This window comes from Halyomorpha halys, unplaced genomic scaffold (assembly GCF_000696795.3).
Source record: "Halyomorpha halys isolate HHAL.00 unplaced genomic scaffold, Hhal_1.1 Scaffold1396.1, whole genome shotgun sequence".
Taxonomy (NCBI): Eukaryota; Metazoa; Arthropoda; class Insecta; order Hemiptera; family Pentatomidae; genus Halyomorpha; species Halyomorpha halys.
Genome location: NW_027110330.1, coordinates 33396 through 52973, shown reverse-complemented (window position 1 = coordinate 52973; position 19578 = coordinate 33396). Strand labels below are relative to the sequence as shown.

At 31.0% G+C, this 19578-nt stretch overlaps 1 protein-coding gene across 3 annotated transcripts in view; it reads right to left on the bottom strand.

Annotated features, from left to right (window-relative positions):
- Positions 1 to 33: 33 nt before the first annotated feature.
- kmr (kramer) overlaps positions 34 to 19578 on the bottom strand; it is a gene marked incomplete at its 5' end in the record, with an annotated part of 47509 nt that continues 27964 nt past the window's right edge. Inside the window, 12 exon segments of one of the 3 annotated variants that reach the window (XM_067048474.1) lie at positions 34 to 851; positions 2636 to 2915; positions 5257 to 5478; positions 5855 to 5995; positions 7492 to 7655; positions 10217 to 10339; positions 12596 to 12769; positions 13692 to 13953; positions 14031 to 14180; positions 14590 to 14670; positions 16027 to 16203; positions 18415 to 18507. In XM_067048474.1, coding sequence (XP_066904575.1) covers positions 706 to 851; positions 2636 to 2915; positions 5257 to 5478; positions 5855 to 5995; positions 7492 to 7655; positions 10217 to 10339; positions 12596 to 12769; positions 13692 to 13953; positions 14031 to 14180; positions 14590 to 14670; positions 16027 to 16203; positions 18415 to 18507 — 2013 coding nt within the window. 3 annotated transcript variants of the gene reach the window in all.

The window sequence follows — 19578 nt, the reverse complement described above, 5'->3', positions numbered from 1 at the left end:
AGAGAGAGAGAGAGAGAGAGAGAGAGAGAGAGAGAGAGAGAGAGAGAGAGAGAAGGCCTGAAGACTTGCGAATTTTGCTTCCTGTGAAGCAGGAAGCTTGGTGATCGAGTCTTTTCTTGACGGAATATTAAAATGTTAGGAAATTTGGAACGTACTGCTGGTATTGGGTTGCCCTAAGGTACAGTGAGGAGGGGGAAAGAAAGATAAAAAAAAAAAAGAGAGACAGAGAGATAAATGACAAAGTTGAGAAAGTAATGAGAAACATTTGAAGATCAATAAATTTTCAGGTTTTTAGAGCTGCGAATCATGTAATGCAGGCAATATCACAACCAATGAGATTGTTACTTCCAGGATTTAGTAAGAAAGTAAAACATTCAAAACTAAGTAATTAGCTATGCATTCAATAAAACAAACAAAATAATAAAGCTATAAAACTAAACCAATATTAAAAAATAAATTTAAAAATATCAAGAAAAATGTTTGATATGCTTAAAAGCTCTAGAAAAGTATAATTATGTCATATGTTTATTTAAAATACCATAAAAACAAATAAATTATTGAAATACCTCAGAAAAAAGAATTGCCTAAAACCACTTACAGGAAATTATTTGATGATGGATTCAATTTATGGTATATTTAATCACAAAACATTACCAATCCAACATACTGAAATAATCTAGTAGCAAACAACTTGAAATTAAACTATTAATAAATCAAACCTGCAACTATTTTGCTTTTTTCCATAACTTGTTGGGCTAAAATATGACTAAGCTGCAACAAATGTTCCCGATTTTTCTTTTCTTCTGCCACTTTTCTTCTTAGAGACGAAGTATTCTCAATCCCCTCTGTATCTAGAATACATAAATGTCTAACTAAAAGCTGTTACAAATAAATAAATACATACAAATATATTAGGTCTACCAGAAAGTTCTATCAGTTTTTAGAATAAAAGAAAATACCATTTTTCACACCTAGATAAACTTTATTGAATAATATATTTACCATGAATATTCATGACTTCTTACCAGTGTGATAGCAATTTGTATATCCCATTTTTTAAAAATGCTTTATCCCTAGAGTCAAACAATTCAATCAGTGCTTCTCCGATATCTTTTTCATTTTTGAATATTTTCCCCTATAAAAAAATTTCAAAAAAATAGCCTTTTCCTAAGAGAGCTATGTTCAGGGAGTATGGTGGATGTGATAGAATTTCCCAGACTAGTTCTGCAAGTTTCTGAGGAGTCCCTAAAGCAGTATGTATTCTGGAATTATGAAGCAGTATGATGTCCATCCTACAGAATTTCACTGACCTCTTTTCTTATAGTGCTGTTCTTTTATTTATCAAATTGCAAACAGTACCAGTCTAAATTAAGCTTTTTCTTTGATTTCAATAGCTCAAAATGTATAGGTTCAAAACATTAAACCTTTTAGAATGATTTAATAAAAATAATTATGAAGTTCTTATAATTTTAAATGTAAACTTTCCAAATACAATGAAAACTCTTTTACTTCAGGCACACTGTGAGTCACTAATTAAAATTCTCCAGATCTGGTATGCAAAATGTGGACTAGTTAATTTTATGCTAAAATAATATATAAAAAGCTTTATAGTCTCAAGTTATACATATAATATTTACTCTAGTACTAAGAATCAAAATTTCTTTTAATAAGAAATTTCTTTAATTTCTTTCTTTTTCTTTAATTAATTGAAATTTTAAATACGTAATATCAATTTGATTTTTCTTTTGGAAATAATCATACAATCAAAAACCTACAATTAAAATATTTTGATAAGGAGTGTCTGAAAATTCAAGTGCAATTACAGTTCAATATTAATAAGTGTATGATCAACACCAGACTAATATTTGACAGCCACAAAGAAATTTAATTTTTTTAAGTTAAATTATTAATCCAACAAATTAAGTGGAGCTGAAACCAATCTGATGTTTTTCAGATGACATCATAGAGAATTTATGTTAATTATTGAGGTAGGTGTTTCAGGTATTGTTCAGCTTCCTCCACACCTTAATTAGTCAAAATGAATGCAGTCTAACAGTAATGATTGATAAAATTAATTTTTAAGGCATTGGTTATTTATAAGAATCATTTCTAGGGCTACCTGAACACTCACACTGCTCCGCACTTGTGTTGAAACCTATTGGAAATGATCACCAGTCACTTTTGTGTTATAACCTGAACCTGTACTCTGTCTGAGAAAGATTTGGGACCTACTGCTAATACCTCAAAAACCAAATACATGATTGCTTGCTAAGCAAGAGGTCTTAACAAAGACAATGAATGAGATCAGCCAATAGAAGATATTATTAAGGGCTGTCCGTAGCTCAGGTAGTTGAGGCACAGGTGTTAGCAACCTAAGGTGGACTTTTTCTGAATGAAAAACTTGACCCTTCACCATGGTTAAAATAGGTAGGTCACCTCTTTTTTTTTTGTCTTCATACAATTAAAATATTTTACTTTAGGGCACAAACTTTGAAATAAACCATGTGATTATCAAATAGATTTGGTTTATTAAAGAGTTTTTTATGAAATAATTATAGTGAAATGGGAACAAAATATTTTCCTCACTTTCTTTTCATTATAACTGTTCTGTTCTGTTAATAAATATCCTACTTACCATTATCTTTTGGGGAAACAGCAGTTGTTTCACACAACATTCGTCTGATAGCATCAGCTTTTTTTGATCTTTTATTCTGCTCCTCTTTTGTCAACTGAGGTTGAGTTTCAGGGATATATCTTTCTGGAATTAAAATTTTTCCTGGAGCTCCTAAAAGATTGTCTATTGTTTCTTTTGTGTAGTGAGGGTCAACTCTAATTAAAGTTGACCTGACAACATCTGGTGTTGTAAGTCTTGGTCTTAAAACTCTTTCAATATCTAGATCATCTCTTGACCCAGTCTGGAAAACCACAAACAGTTGAAAAAAAGAAATATAAACTTTATATTATTTTAAAGAAAGTTCACACTTAAAATATTTACATTATTAATATTAAAAAACAAACTAAAATTAGATTAATCTACAGCTGATTAATCACTGATGCCAACATGAACCAATCTAGTTTAAATACTGGACACCAGTAATCTAGGGTAGTCAAACATAATACAAAGCAACATAATCTTAAATATGGTATAGATTTACAGATATATCTCAAACTTTTTAGAAATGGAAAAGATTAAGATCATCAATTAACCTCCCTATTCCATTGCTTCCCTATTTCCTTTTGAAACCTCAATTTCTCCTCTCCTGAAACCCTGACCCATGACACTATCCAGTGGGACACCATTTACTTCTCAAGATCTGTCAATTTCATGGTGGAAAACCAAATCACTCACCTTCACCGTCATGAACCTCTGATAACAAAGACCATTCGACATCCTACAGCCTCTTGTGGTTAACACTCAAACTTAAGGAGTGAATAAGACAAAGAAATACGATAAGGCGAAGGATAAATACACTCAACTCCTAGTCGTTTCCAGTATGATGTCCATAATAATCACCCTGTTAGTTTTCTACTTCTTTCTAGAGCCATAGGTGTTCCTCTTTATCCTCTTCCTTTTTTACATCTTTATCATAAACCTTGGATGGAGTCTTTCTGATCTCTATCCAACATTCCCAGTATCATCTATACACTGGCAACATTAAAATTTATCTTTCCTTCCACCCTGCTAACTCCTCTGAAGCCCAGGCCCTCCTAATGTTATTCAGAACAATACTCCAATCTCATCCCACACATCAGACAAAAATTTAGGAGTCACTTCACAAAGACGACTAAACTCTTTCCTGGAAACCATAAATTTCCCATTGAGTCATGACAACCCTTAAGCACTGTAATTTTCTCTGCTAGCTCTAATGTACTAAGTAACCACAAATTGTTCAAAAGGAACTAAGTACTAGAATAATACAGCTATTTTTCATTTCATTTTTAATAGTAGAAGTAATACTTTTACTCCCATAAATATTCCTACAGAAACAAAATTTGAATAATAACAGACTTTGAAATCTTCTTAATTGTTAATGTAAATAATCAATGTTTGTTTAAGGTTGGGCAAAAATGTATAAGTGTATCTATTTTCAATTTGTGTTTGTTTGTCTTATTAATATAACATTTATTATTTGTTTACTACAAAGTGTAGTGAGCCTTATCCTAACTAGTGCTATATGCACGATTTCTATTGCTGCAATGGTTACACCAATGCACATAGAGGTGCAAAGTACAGTGTATAAACTTACAAAGATAGGAACAAAATTCACATCTTTAACACGTTGACTGCCATAATACTTTCAAGATTTCAGTATAGGAAGCCAATTTAAGTTTGGCCAATTAAGCCAAGTAAGCAAATTACGAGTTATCTCGTAGGTTGGAGTCACAGGCAATAACATCAACTACGAGATAACTCGTAGTTGGCAGTCAACGTGTTAATCTATCAGGGGGCATGGGAACTTGTTCAGAAGGATTACTGAACATGAGGTTCTTGCAAGGCACTTTGATCTTCAGGTCAAGAATTATGGGGACATTACCTAGTTTGTTAGGATTAACTCACTCAAACTGACTGTATCATGGAGATAATTGCTATATTGATGCATCGCTGATGGAACAAGGCTCGAGGGTGGCTGGAATATGGAGAAAGGGCCAATCCAGAGAGGGGATTTCCATATCTTCAGGTAGATATACCTCAGTCTTTTAGGCTGAGGTAATGACAATCAAAAACTGTGGCCAAACCTTAGTAAAAGAGGTAAGGAGAGATAAGTTAATTCCAATATTCAGCAGCTATACAACTTGTAACTGAGTAGCTGTCTAAACTGGTTAAGAAATGTAAAATTAATTTAAAGATTATTTGCTAAAAAAAGGCAATGCACATGTTACTAACAAGGCGCCTGGGCACTTGTTACTTTAACCCTCCGAGAGCAGCACCATCGTCTGTAGTACTTCAATGCCACTAAATTGAATTCGTTCAGGGGGGGTTTCCTGAACAGGTACTATGTTACAATAAATGCTTTGAAAGCAAAGGTGATCGATTACATTGAAAAACAGAGTAGGGTACTTAAGCTTTGTGTTTACATCTATCATTTTAATTTAGTTATGTCTAAGTGTTTTTTACATTCTGGAAGACTCTTAATATATAAGCACTCAATCCTCTATAGATGTAAAAAGTAATAAGCAAAAAAGTGACATTTTTTTGTTTTTAATGTGTATTACTCAATAAACATAGAAATAATAAAATATTTTCATGAACACTACCTGAGAATACAAAGTTTGGGGTGTCCCCAAAGATGGACCAGATACTGTGTGATGCCTCCTTTTTTCTTTTGGAACAAGTCGTTTTTCCCCCATTCCTTGCCAAGCTACTTCTTCAACTATTTTCCTTGCAGTTTCGCTTAGATAAACTGGGGATAACTGAGGTGATTCATTAGTAATTACCAATGAATCAATGGGATCATTTTTATTTATCAGTAACTTTCCCTAAAATCAATATAAATAAAAAATAGTTCATCAATCAACATCTATTTTTCTGTTTTGTCATTAATACTAATTTATGAATGGAAAAATAAATAAAATATGGTTCTCATAGTATGGTTTATTTCTTACATAATTAATCAGCAAGTGTAATTTATTACCCAGAGCGCCACTTGTTATAAATGTTGTAATTCATCCAAATGTCTTTTAATAAAACTAAACAGTGTTTTGATTGTAAAATACACATTATTAAACTGCAGCATTAAAGAAAGGAGTATTGGAAATATTAGGTTTATTTCTAGCAAAAATCATAAAAAGAATTACTGATTTATAGATTTTAAGAATCTCATTTACATTTTAATGTTTAATTTAATTTAAATACCTTCACTCGGTTTTTACGAACTAAATTCCAAACAGCATTAACTGAATCTGTTCGAGGTCCTGGTGTAGGAGGAACTTCAGACAGTTTAGAATCTAGTTCAATCTGAGTCTCTTCCACTAATTCCTTTTCATTTTTTTCCTTCTGAAATGACCATTTTTTAAAAATCATTGATTCAAAATCTCAAATATTTAAATTAATTAAAAGAACAAAACTCTTCATTCTTAATACCATTAATGTAGGATAAGATTATTTATTGAATTAGTATTAACCTTCATAATACCACGGTCTGAAACAAAGACTCAATCCTGCAGGGTTCCTTTTAGAACCCTAATATAATTTGCATTTCTAACTTATTTTATTAATACTAGCATCAACACTCCATCTTGTTAGTGAAAATAAACAGCAAAATGGATACAAGGAATGGTTTGAAAAAATATTTAGAAAGAAAAAAAAAGGTATTTATCATTCCATCCTTGTTATATAACATAAAATACCATTGAATTTTGTCCAACATGATTGTACAGAAGATCATATTATTCAGGTTTGATACAGACTATTTTTTGTGATGTGGACTTTACTTACATGATGAACAGGCTGTATCCACTCTGGAGGCCTGTTTTCTAGAGCATAAGTAACACTATTTCCTTTTCTTCCTAAACTTCCTATGTGGTTGCTCCTGGTTCCATATCTATATCATTACCAGCACAATTCTTATCCTCAATGGTTTCCAAGACTTTCTTCATTATTTCTAGACTCTTTTTGGACTGAGTGTTAAGTTCAAGATGGGTCGTTCAATCTTCTTTTTTTGGCTGGTTCAACTAACATTTAGAATCAGCAAAAACAAACACATTTTTCGTGAGTATCCTAGTTTCCACTCAGGGTGAATATTTTTCCACAGAAATAATAAATTTACTGCTGCTATATCGATTCAGTTCATAAACAAAACCGTTGGCCATCTGCTGGTTCATCTCTTGCAAGTATATTCACTAACCATTTTGTCAAGTGTCTCTACTGCTCTTTTTTTTTTGTTGTTGTGATGAGCAATTATTGTAGGCTTCTTTTGTGAATCTTCTTCCTCAATTTTAGCTCTGTAGTGCATACTGGAAAGTAATACAACACATTTATTTATATGTGATACATACAAAACTAATGTAACTTCAGGTTTAAACGTGAAAGTCAAAGAATGTAATGGTTGGCTTTTTGAAGGAAGTAATTATGGAGGAATAAAGGGTTTGTTTTTCCTCAGCGTTCTACAAAGTGTTCAGTTTCTATCAAGCAGCTCTCCTGCTAATATCACAAATGGGTAAATTTGCTAGGAAATGTTTGCTCAACACAAACAATCATAGTGAATCTAAATAATTCTGTGGAAACCCATATACCGTGAATACCATGTTTCTATTTGGATAAAAGAAACTGCATAATGTTCAGGGGAAACTTACATATATGGTTTAAGATGGTTTTGTAAAAAACATCATTGGATGACTCAAAAATTAAGGAGTTTTTTTTTTCATAAGTTTTCACTAGAAAAAAAGCTTGTGGGGTCATTAAGGGACCTCAGTGGTATTACGAAGGTTAACTCAACACTTTTCTAAAATAACAACATTATATAATTATGATAACAAATAGATATTTCTTACATCTATACAGCGTTCTTCAGCAATAGGCAGTCTTTTTGTACTAGCAGAACTAATAGGAATACCAATATTACCACTTCTATCTCTATCCCTCTGCCTACGCTCGGATTCCCTTTTAACTATTCGGACTGTTTTAATTTCTTGTGGCTTCTCCTTGAGATGGAAACCTAGAGTTTAGAAATTTCATTTGGTGAAAAATAATATGGACAACAAATAAACTTAACATAAAAAACATATGAGCTATTGTATTAAACTTATAAAATAAAAATATAGTTCAAAAAACATGTTATTTTATTTTATTAGTACTATTATTATTATTTATTTTTTTTTTTTTTAAACTTGTTTATCCATTCAAGTGTTTCCTGTAACCGGCTTTTTATTATATTTTCCTTTTAATCTATGTGTTGGTCTTATTCTCGTAAAATGTATCTATTTGTTTGTTCTTGGTAAACTGATCTACTGCTGTGACTATGAATGATGGTCTGATCTCACATTACCGTCTAATATTGAATTTGTTTAGCGGGTCACTGAAGAGGATCTAGGAGGGTGAATTCCGGAGAGCGAATTTGTTATTGTGAATTGAATTGAAAAATTGTGAAAGGGTGAAATTGGAGGAGCAGAAATGAGGAAGAAAAATAGGAATGAATGAAACATTTGTATTTGTTGTACAGACCGAAACTGATTGGAAAAGAAAGCTGTAGGGAAAAAAAATTGTTTAATATATCTTATTATTGTATCTCTTTTTTTTTCTGATTATACCATGTATGTGTAATTTATATATGTCCGATTACGGATTGATAAGTATGCTGTGTGAGATAGCAACCTAATGTATTTAGGCAGCATAGATAAATAAAGTATTTCTCCCCTAACTGAAATGGAATCATACAAAATAGAAGCCTATCTACCCTTTTAGCATTCTTAAAGCAAGAAATGACCAGTGTTCAACAATCACTGCAAGCCTTATAAGAATATCAAGTTGAACCACATAATATATAATAAGGTTTGTTAATCTTAATTAAATGCTAACCTACTCACATATTAATACAAAATGAAAAGTAATATTAATATCTTCTACCCTGTTTTATCAGGGCCTTTACTGAATGGATTAGCCCTTTGCAATTGTTTCTTTCAGAAAATATCCTCTATCAGTATCCCCATATTTAGTTATTTTCTTTCATTTAATTGTTATCGTTTTTTTTTATCTGCATTTATTTTTAATTTTGTGAGATTAATTGATTGCTCCTTATTGTTTTAGCATTAAAATATTTCTATAGTTTTATTTGCAGTTTAATGTATTTACCATATCAGTGTAATGTATATTCAAAATAATTGCAGATCAACTTCAGCAAAAATCAAAGAGGCTTCATTAAAGATCTGCTGGGAACATACATCAGTGCCAGAATTTTTGACAAAATCATAAAAGAGGCTTAAAATAAGATAAAGGATTGCGTGGTGGTGCTTCTTGACATAACAGGTGCTTTTGACAACATTGGTCATGAGCACATTGTAAGCTAACAAGAGGTAAGAGGGGAGTCACACAACCTCAAGAACGTGATTGTGGCTCTCCTAAACACTAACAAGATTAAAATTGGAGAAGGACCCCACTCAAACTAGCCTGATCAGTGTACTGTGAGGAGTAACTCAGGGTGGGCCCGTTTCACCTTTGTTATTCATTTTGCCCATTAATTATTTATACAACGAGCTCTATGATCAGGATTTTTCAAATAAATTTGGCAATAACTTAAGAAGTGAACAAAAGAGTGTGGTCCTCACAGGATTTGCAGATGACCAGGTGCGTAACAGGGGTTCTGCTCAAAGAATTATAAATAGAGCCCAGAGGCTGCTTTTGGAGCTCGGTCTAGCCATAAAACCCTAAGAAAAGTGTGGGTATCATCATGAAGGGGCATTACAGTTAACGATGCTCTCCTTTGAGAATGGAGATGTCATCCAAACTGTAAAAGCAGATAAAATCATTAAATATCTGAGATGTACATTCTCGTGAGAGCTAGTATTTCATGAGGAAGCAGTGATAAAATTCAACAACCACCTCAAAAAATTAGTGAGCTTCTGTTTGCTCAAGCCAAGACAAAAAATCAATATTTGTTCCCAGGCCTTACCATATTATTTACAGAAGGTTGTAATTGTGATGGTAAAATATTGTAGGTAGTAGCAATCAGCAGTGGATCTCAATTAATTTTACTAAACCAGATTTTTTCATTAGTTTTTTTTTTTTTTTTTATTAGTAAAATTTCCACTTAATTTATTACATATTTCTATTTTTGAGGCTTTAATATAGAAATATTTGTTAAATACTAAATTTGTTGCTATATTAATCTTCTGGTGATTTTGGGGGTTAGAATAGTAATCTTCTGCTAGAATTGGTTTTTAGTTTTTCTGGTTATAATATTATTTACCATACAGATATCCATGTTTAAAAATCATATTTTATTATTTTGTATTTTTTCTATAATAAAATTGATTTTATTATATTGTCACTGAAAAAGTCTAGTTTTCTTGTGTTTTTTTCCCTGATAAGTGTTAAATAGATTATTTAAAAGAATTCCACTCATTTTCACTGATAATTGAAATGAATAAATTGAATAATAGAAAAAACTTGTAAAAATAATAAGATAAGGTAAATAGTAAATAACATTATTAAAATGTAGACCAAATGTTGCAGAATATATTTCTAGTTAAATTTAATCAAATGCCAATATAATAAAAATACCATAAGATTGTCTCATAATTTCCTCATCATTCATTTCTGATAAACGACTGAGTTCCAGGTTTCGTGAAGAAAAAGTAGCTGTTTCAAAAAAATCATCTGGATATGGAGAGTTGCTGTTACATTCTAAAACAATAAAAATTTAAGTATTTACTTAATTTTTCTTATTATAATTTACTAAAATATTTAATATTTTAAAAATAGAATGGAAAAGATAGTACATTAATTGACAATGCAGGAGAAACTAGATATCTTAGTGTTAACAGTAAATTAAAATTAACATGTTTATAAAACACTAAACTACCTTACTTATTCAACTAAGTAATCATGAATTAGATAACAATTCTAAAGAAAATACTTCAAAACAAGACAAAATTGAATCCCATGAAAGATGGATAATCAGTTGAAAGAAAATCGGCACAATATTTTTTATTATTAAAATAAAATTCATGGTATTCAAACTTAAATATAGTTTCAAATAATCAACACAGCAGCTCCATCTTGGAAGTCGGCAGAATCACAGCTATAATGAACAAGTAGAGTTTAAATATTTTCCAACCCTCATGATAGCTTTTGTAATGATAGCATTTTTAATAAATTCAGAAATCAATAAAAGAGAATATAATTATTTAGAAAATTAGTTTCAACAGTCATCATTGCAGGAAAGGAACAAATCGAAACAATTGTGCTAGAATTGAAATTTGGCTCAACAATCAAAATTTTAAATATATATTGGACAACAGGCAAGAGAGATCACTTTTTGATAGGATCACCTGAAGACTTGATGTCTCCTGGGAGCTTCCGATTTCTGATCATCCATTGACCACAGTTTTTGTAAATAATATTCCAGTTATTATGATAGGACAATACCAGGGAGTACTTCCCTTCCTAAACACCTATTATTTATATCATGCATAGGAGTTCATTTCTATTTAGGCCTACTTGGTTCTAGAAGGAAAGGGGTTATTAATTAACAGTATCTGATCCATCTAACTAGCACAGTAGCGGCAGATATGTTTATTAAAGCTTTACAGACTGCCTCAGGCCTTGTTTTTATCAAATGCCCCTTCAAGATTAAAAAGAGTCCTAAAGTGGACTCCTTATACACCCAGGCTTTTTTTTTTCCTGCTTAGGAACCCAGGAGTCTGAATAGATTTTCTCTGGAGATATGCATGGTAATTAGGGTGAAGGAGTAGTAGACTTTCTTGTAAGGTAAACTGCTACCAACTTCCAGAGAATCTTAAAAATAATGGAGAATAAGCTCATAGGTCAAAAGGATTCAGCAACATTATAGTTCTCACTAATCTTAGAAATGAAAGCTATCTATAATTTCCTCCATGACTCTGATATATATTGTATTGCAAGAGAAGCTATAAGCAATGCTCTAATTCAAGTGAATAGAAATCCTTCTTTGAGCATACTTGGAAGAATATCTTCCATACTTGTGGACTTTTATGGCTTAAGCTCACCTAAACCCACTTTATGATCCCACATATACAAACTCTACTAAACCACAATCTTCCTCTTCAGCCTCTTTGGAGGAGTCCATAATTGGAAGATAATGTAAGTTACTATTCTTACAGGCTGAAAATTATCTCTATCAGGTTAGTCAAAGTGTTTTAAGGCTAGAGGTCCACTTACCATCTGGTTTCATTAAAACACCTAATGACTGTTGGTCATTACTGTTAAGAAGCTTTATAAGGTGGGAGGCTTCGAGCATGCTTTCTATGTTGCTCAGAATTTATACCAACCATCTTGTTTATACCTTATTAATTCCCTTTTGTTATGTTACAGACTTCCTCTAGGGCCCTTCCCTTCTGCATTCTTTCAACCATAGATATTTTCAGTATGTTCACCCCCGAACTAGTCCAAACAAAGTTTTAAGCCCGAAATTGTGTTCCTTTCATTTCCCTCTACACCCCCTATTTGAGCAATCATTTAATGGACTATTATCTCAATTTCTATCTGATATATTTAATACTGCCCATCCCATTCTCAAATGGAATGATTAGTTTTTCATGAAATAGGAAGTTAAAAAAAAAAAAAAAGGCCATTACATGTTAAAGGAGGTAAATCGGTGGCTAATTAAATCATAAAAAAATAATCTATTACATTCTTGAATTTCATAAATGATCTTATGTATGAATATGTAACTTGGCAACTTTTTAATAATCATATTATTCTATATCCAGAAGCCCATCATTTGCCATTTTGGTTGTTAAATGGTAGATTATCATTTTAATAAATATTTCCCTTTCTTAGATACCGAGGACTCAATTTTTGTTCATTAATAGCACATTTCTACAATAACTTATAAAACATAACTATTTCTTTAGCAAATTGATAAAGGCATAAATAAAAAAAATATATATATATACATACGTATATCTCTTTCAGAGGTTGTATTTACATAGAGCGGAGATACATAAACTGGATGCTGCCTGCCATTTCGGTTATGGTAGGATGAACTACTAACATCATTTGTTATCTCTGCATCTAGATCCGTTTCCATCCAACCATTATTCAAGTTTTTTTTTCCAGTATTGTTAATATCACCTGTAATAATAAATATCATGAATAGGGGGAAAAAAAACAATCTTTTTTTTTTTTTTTATAGCATTAAAATTACATAAATAGAAACTTTTTCAATAAAAACATTCATAAACATTAAATTTTTAAGATCAGAAAAATTTATATAAGAATGTATGACATCATTAATATTAATATTAATAATAGATAGAAAACAAAATTAAGTTATATGTTTGAAAATAACTGAAAGTAATACAACTTATTTCAGTCATATTTTCAAACTATTTCAATAATAATTCAAGATAGATTATATTAGATTATAGGGAGTAGTGTGCCTCTGGATAACCAACCAAATGATCATGAATAGGTTAACCTATCCTAGGTTCTTAGGATAACCGATCCTATGAATAGGTCTAATATGTCTTCACTTCATGTAAACAGCCTTTTCAAAGGCTCTGAAAAGACCATATATATGATATGTATAAAAAGGGAAAATATAATAATCATGAATAATAAAGGAATTGCTGTTTTAAAATGTAAAAGGTTTAATTTTGGCTTGAAATGGGGTGGTAAGAGACAATTGTGAGATTTGCACACCAGATTTTTTATTTTATTTAGATACAGATTCTAGGAATAAACTGCATTTCCTGATGCCAGGGTTTCATTCATAAAAAAATAAGTTTAACTTAATAATAATAGTGTCTTTGGGGAAAATAGAACTACTATACACTAAATAAACTTATCTCTGGGTTCAGAATAGATAAAATAAAAAAGCAATTTTGAAGGAAGTTTTTTTTATACATTTTTAACTTGAGTGGTTCAATTATTTTAAAGTAACAAAATAATGATTTAATTCATAAGTACACTAAAATTTACAATAGCACTTTCCATAGTATACACTTAGTATTTAACATTTAAATACCACACAGACCTCTGAGAAATATCTTACCAATATTATCAGAAGAATTAGGCCAAATCTGTCGACTTAATGAGTTTGATTTTTCAGTCAACTGTCTTACTTGAAGACTTAGTTCTTGTCTCTGGCGAAGTAAATTTCCCACCAAGAGTTGAACCTGACATAATTCAGCCTCTAAAGCAGCAGTATTAGTTCCACCAGGCTCCGCAGTTCTTCGAGATAATTGCAGTTTTTGCCGAAGAACAACAAGTTCTTGTTCTAATCTTGCATTTTCAGCAACAGTTTCCTCAAGTTTCTGAACATAAGAGCTAATTTTAGGTAGAATCAAATTATTTTGGAACAACTTAAACTGGTATAACGTGCTTAGTTTACCTTTGAATTCAAAGCTAAAATGGAACGAACTCGGCTTAATTCTTTTTCTAGTAGGCGCTGCTGACGTTTATACCATTCCGTTTCAGGTGAATTCCCATGTATACCTTGAAGTTTAGTTCTCAATCCACCTAATGCTCGTTCAAGAACACCCTAGCAAATGGAGTTCTTCATAAATAAAAGTACAGAAAATATATATTATTTTAAAAAAAATCAATATACCATATATAACAAGAAGTAACAATTCAAAATAAGTTCCTTCAATGTTATTAGAGTAATAATCAGTATCATATAAATGTAAAGACTATATTTACCCTCATAACAACTGTATTTTATAAGATCATATTTCTTGATTTTGCCGAGCTGTTGATTGCTGCGAATTTTGAACTAAATTTAAATTTAGGCCATTTAAGAATTAGATTGGCTGATATTTATTAATTATTATTATGCCTATACATATGCATTTAAAAGATAGTACTGAAACTGTGGCTTCTGCTATGAAGAATGAATGGAGTTAGATAACAACAAACATCACTAGATTGATCTGAATAATGAAATTTACCTTGTCTTGTTGAAGACTATGTAGGGTTCCTGATTCTTCCTGTAAAAGTTTGTCCAGTCGATAAAGTCTTTCAACCTTAGCCTAAAGAAAAATGAAAATTAAAAAAACAAAAAGAAGAAGAGCAATTCATTGCTAATATATTGATGAAAAGAAAGAAATTATTTTTAAAAAAGCTTTTGTAAATATTTAGAGTTTTAAAAAAAAGTAATTTTTATTCATTTGTTTTGTAGATATCAATAAGTGAGAAGCTCAGATACAAAACACACAATCTCCACTTTTCTAAATTGTTGGTAACATAACAGACAAATGTCACTCTCTTATTATATTTGGTACTTAACCTAATAATTATCCTTATTTTTTGATAGGATACATAAGATTTTCATATAAATAAACCACAATACTAGAAATAATGTGAAAAAACATTAAAATAACAAATTTAACTAGATTTTATAAAAAAATTGGATATTGCTTGTTTTGATTTTATGTATGAAAAATGAAAAAATAATTTTATTGTGGGACAAATATCCCCTAAGAATAAATACATTCTTCACAAATTAAGGTTAATTGTCTGGCAGACATTTAAAAGTTTTAGTATACATGTTGAAATAACATAAAAACCTTAGGTTAAATTATAATTTAAAATAGTTATCAATAATCACTGTATACATAGCTCAAAATGATGTGGAGGTTTGGTTATGTATTAGGTGAAGGAATAGGTGTTGTTTAAAGGAAAGGGTAGATAAGGATTGATGAATGGAGATAGGAAGAGAATTCCAGAAGGAGGTTGCATGTATGACAAGGGATTTACTAAAGGATGCATTTCTATGGGAGGACATACATAAATTGATTGGTTGGAATCTGGTGTTTAATGAATAGATGGATGATCATAGAGTGAGGAGATCCAGGGTATAGGTCAGTTTTTTTATTTTAAAACTTGGAATAGGAAAACGCCATGGAGGTATTGCTTTAGGGAGGTTGGATAGAGCCACTTCAACTTGGTATACCAATGGGACACATGAGAACGCCTAGGAAACCCGAAGATAAATCTTACCTACAAAGCAATTCGTGAGTCTCTTCAGTCTCAACTCTAGACCTGTAGATAGCCCTCTGTAGACCAAGGAACCTTAGTCCAAGTGGGGGAAAACAAGAGAAGATTCTAGGAGCTGACAGACATTTTGAGGAATGGAATCACGGAATTTTAGGAATTGTTAAAGTACAGTTGTAATATGAGTTATAACAATTCCTCATAGTATTTCAAGAAATACAAAGGAAATATTCCAATGGCAAAGATTAGTTCAAGTAATATCTAACAATAGTATAAAATTTGTTAAAACTGATTTATTATGAACTAATTCTAAAGCTTTAATCCTAAATTCAATACCATAGAGTTTACCAGTAATATAATTTTTTTTACAGTAGAATCAATAATATTTTTACTTTCAATTCATGATGGTCAGGCCTTATTCTTTCCCAATCACGTTTTTCTTCCGCTAACAACCTTTGTTCTTGAATTCTTTGACTAAATTCTATTTTTTCAGGAGAGCCAGCCTGATATAGAGAGCCAAGTTTCACCATATTATCAACTAGGTTAACTAATGGTTTTCCTTTTTCGTACTAGAAATTAAAAAAAAAATATGAATGAGTGAAGAAAACTATATTTTAAGAAAATTTGAAAAATAAAATGACAGATAATAAAGAGTTTAAATAAAATAAGGTTTATCATTTCAAACAAATTTTATTTAAATCATTTAATAGTCTGTAAATAAACTTTTAATAATTTTATTAATCGTAAACATGCACGCACATACCCTACAACATTGATATACCATTTAATTAAACTTTTAAAAATTTATTTAGGCCACGACAATCGATGCTATCATTAATTTGTTGATTAATATAGATTTTGTAATCAGAGCTGCTCAAGAATCTATTGCGCTTAGAATCTGGGCTTAGAATTCCGGTATTCAGTTTTGAGAGCCTGAGGGCACAAGCCATGCAGTTTGGCTATGGTCTGTACATGGTGACCCTCAGGCATATTTAAAAGAAAATAGAGGACTGGCCGATGAAAGTGGTATACGAAGAGACACCAACTCAGACTGAGACTTCTACAGGGAGTGGACCAATGCTTGTGCCTCCACTAACTACACAACTTACTTTGGCGACTTTGTTCCAGAGATTTTGCAGCAGCTTAGTTCACCCCACAAAAGGATTCAGGAAAGACCTACGAAGATTTAACCCCCACAACCGAGCTTGAGTGGATCATGGAATGTGGGGAGAGACAGATCCTAGCTGCCTTGGATGTTAACGCATGCAATGACCCAATGGGGCAGCTCCAATACCAATCTCAGAGGTTAGAAAACTTAAGATTTTATAATTAATTTTGATCTAGACATCCTTAACAGGGGCAGGAATACAACCTTCTGTAATAAGGCCAAGTTAGACATTATTGATATTACCTTGGCAATATGTCATGTTAGCCGTAACGTAGTCAACCGGCTTGTCTCTAATGAAGAGTCATGCTTAGACCATAAATATATCAGATATGACCTACCTGTTGGTATGAGATGCGACACAGCACATAGGAACCCCAGAGATACCGATTGGAAATCCTACAACTCGCATCTCATAGAACTAACCAGATGCTGTCCAAAATAACACATAATACCTGGCATCTGCAATGTCTCAATGACTCACTAACGGATACTATAGTGAATTTTTTTTTTAAAGTTATAGTGAATTCATACCACAGCAGTAATACTGTCTGTGAACAAACATCCAACAAGAATGTCTCCTGGTGGAACAATGAACTTAATAATCAAAGAAACCTCACTAGAAGGTTATTCAATACTGCAAAAAGATCTGGAAGTTGGGATACCTATAATAAAGCTCTTACAGAGTACCATAAATCGGTCCGCAAAGCCAAAAGACAAGTGGTGTGAGCTGATCCAATCCCTCAAGCTTACCCATATTCCTAGAATCTATATACCTTAGGCTTTAATAAGCTTATCACAATGTTGTGGTGCTAATCGCAACATTGTTGTAATGTTGATGGTGCACGATAGGCCTTATTGGCCGCAGTACTTAATGCCATTTAATAAAAAAAATTGTGGCATTCCCTAGAGTTCCGTTTTTGTTAAGTAAAGTGTTTCTTAGGAATGTTCGTGAATATTGCTGATAGTCTTTTTTACCACTAGTGCCTCAGAAAACCACAAATGATAATTTGTATCATTCAATATTTTTGGTAAAATTTATGAACAAAATGAAAAGAAGAGATAATTAGTATAAATAATTGCTTAAAGGATTAGCCAAATGCAAACATATGAATTATTCACATCAGGATTAAATTTTTTGGATATTTCAATGTCGGCAATGAATTAATGCATACAGATTTTTACAACAACTTAGTAGAAGTATGGGGTGCCCATAAATGTATTTTCTTTTTTTTTATTTTAATGTGAAATTATAAATATTTTATGGTGCCTTTTCTTATATCAGTAAGTTTAACTCAGTACAACAGCAAGAACATTCATTAATTAGTTGAAAATATATTCCATATTTTGTAAAAGTCCTAAACAGTTCTTCATTGATCGTCAAACTTAATTTTATATTAGGAATTTTTCGAAATAATACCTTACTTAAGATTCCATTATTGTTTTTACCTCATTTATTGACATTTTTTCGGTTAAATCAAAGTGGGTGTGTGTGTGCATTCATACATTACGTAATTAGGTTAAATCAAAGTGTGTGTGTGTGTATCCATACATTACATAATCACATAATTAAAGTAAATTATGAGTTATCAAGAAAATACAAACAGAAACTGACCTGTTTCTCAAGATCTGCAAGACGAGCTTTGAGCTCATCCAATTTTTGTAAATGCCCTACTCTGTTAGCTTTATCTAAATCAGTCAAGCAGGCCTAAAAATAATAAATTTATTTATAAAATTAAATAGACCAACATGTAATATTTGTAACATTAAATATGAAAAAATTTCAGGATCATACGAAATAAGGAAATCAGTCAATGACAAAATATTAGCAATAGAACATAAAGTTAATAATAAAAACTAAACTTTAAGTTTTGTTTTTATAACTGACTGATTTTCTGAATAAATTTATTTAAACAAAGATAAAGTATATATTAGATTAGAACATATGAAATGTCAATTCTTAGAATATGAGGTCAATGAAAGAAAAAGAAACTTTTTACAATATAATTTTCATTCAAACAATAACTTCCATTACTTTCAATACATTGTTTTAGCTTTTTATGCATTTTTTAAAGAAACTTTTTGGTTTTGAATTAAAAAAAAAAAAAAATCGAGAAACGAAACCTCGTTTTCATTTTGGAAAATGCATCAAGACCTCTGACAAAATAGTATTAAACTGGATACAGGACAAGTGATGGTGAATGTAGCAGAATTTCAATTTCATGGTTAAATATCATAATGTGCTTTTTACATCCACCATATTATTCACCTGACTTGCCTCCAACTGACTATCATTTTTTCAGAGCACTTAACACACTCTTTAAAAGTGTACTAGTTTATTAAATATAATAATGTATATAATAGAGATTCAAAGATAAATTAGCAACATCAATTAAAATGGAAAAAATAAATGAGATAATAATATAAATAACACTTAACACCTAATGGAGGCAAATAAATTTGCAATATAGGTCAATAAATAAAATTAAATCATTAAAGGTAAGAATAAAAAAAATATATAATTATTAATTATGAAAAGGGTAATTGGTAATAAAATATAAATCTAATTACAGAAATAGTTATTTTAAAGATTTCTTTTTTTTAATGCTGAAATGAAAAATAGACAATTACACAATCTGTTTTACAAGGAGAACTTGGTCGGAAGGTGTGGTCAGTGGAAAGGGGGAGCACTAATACTAGAATACAATCTTTCGGGCTAACTATGTACAAACATATGTAGTCATTTCAAAAAAGATAAAGTAAGATATATGTGAAATAT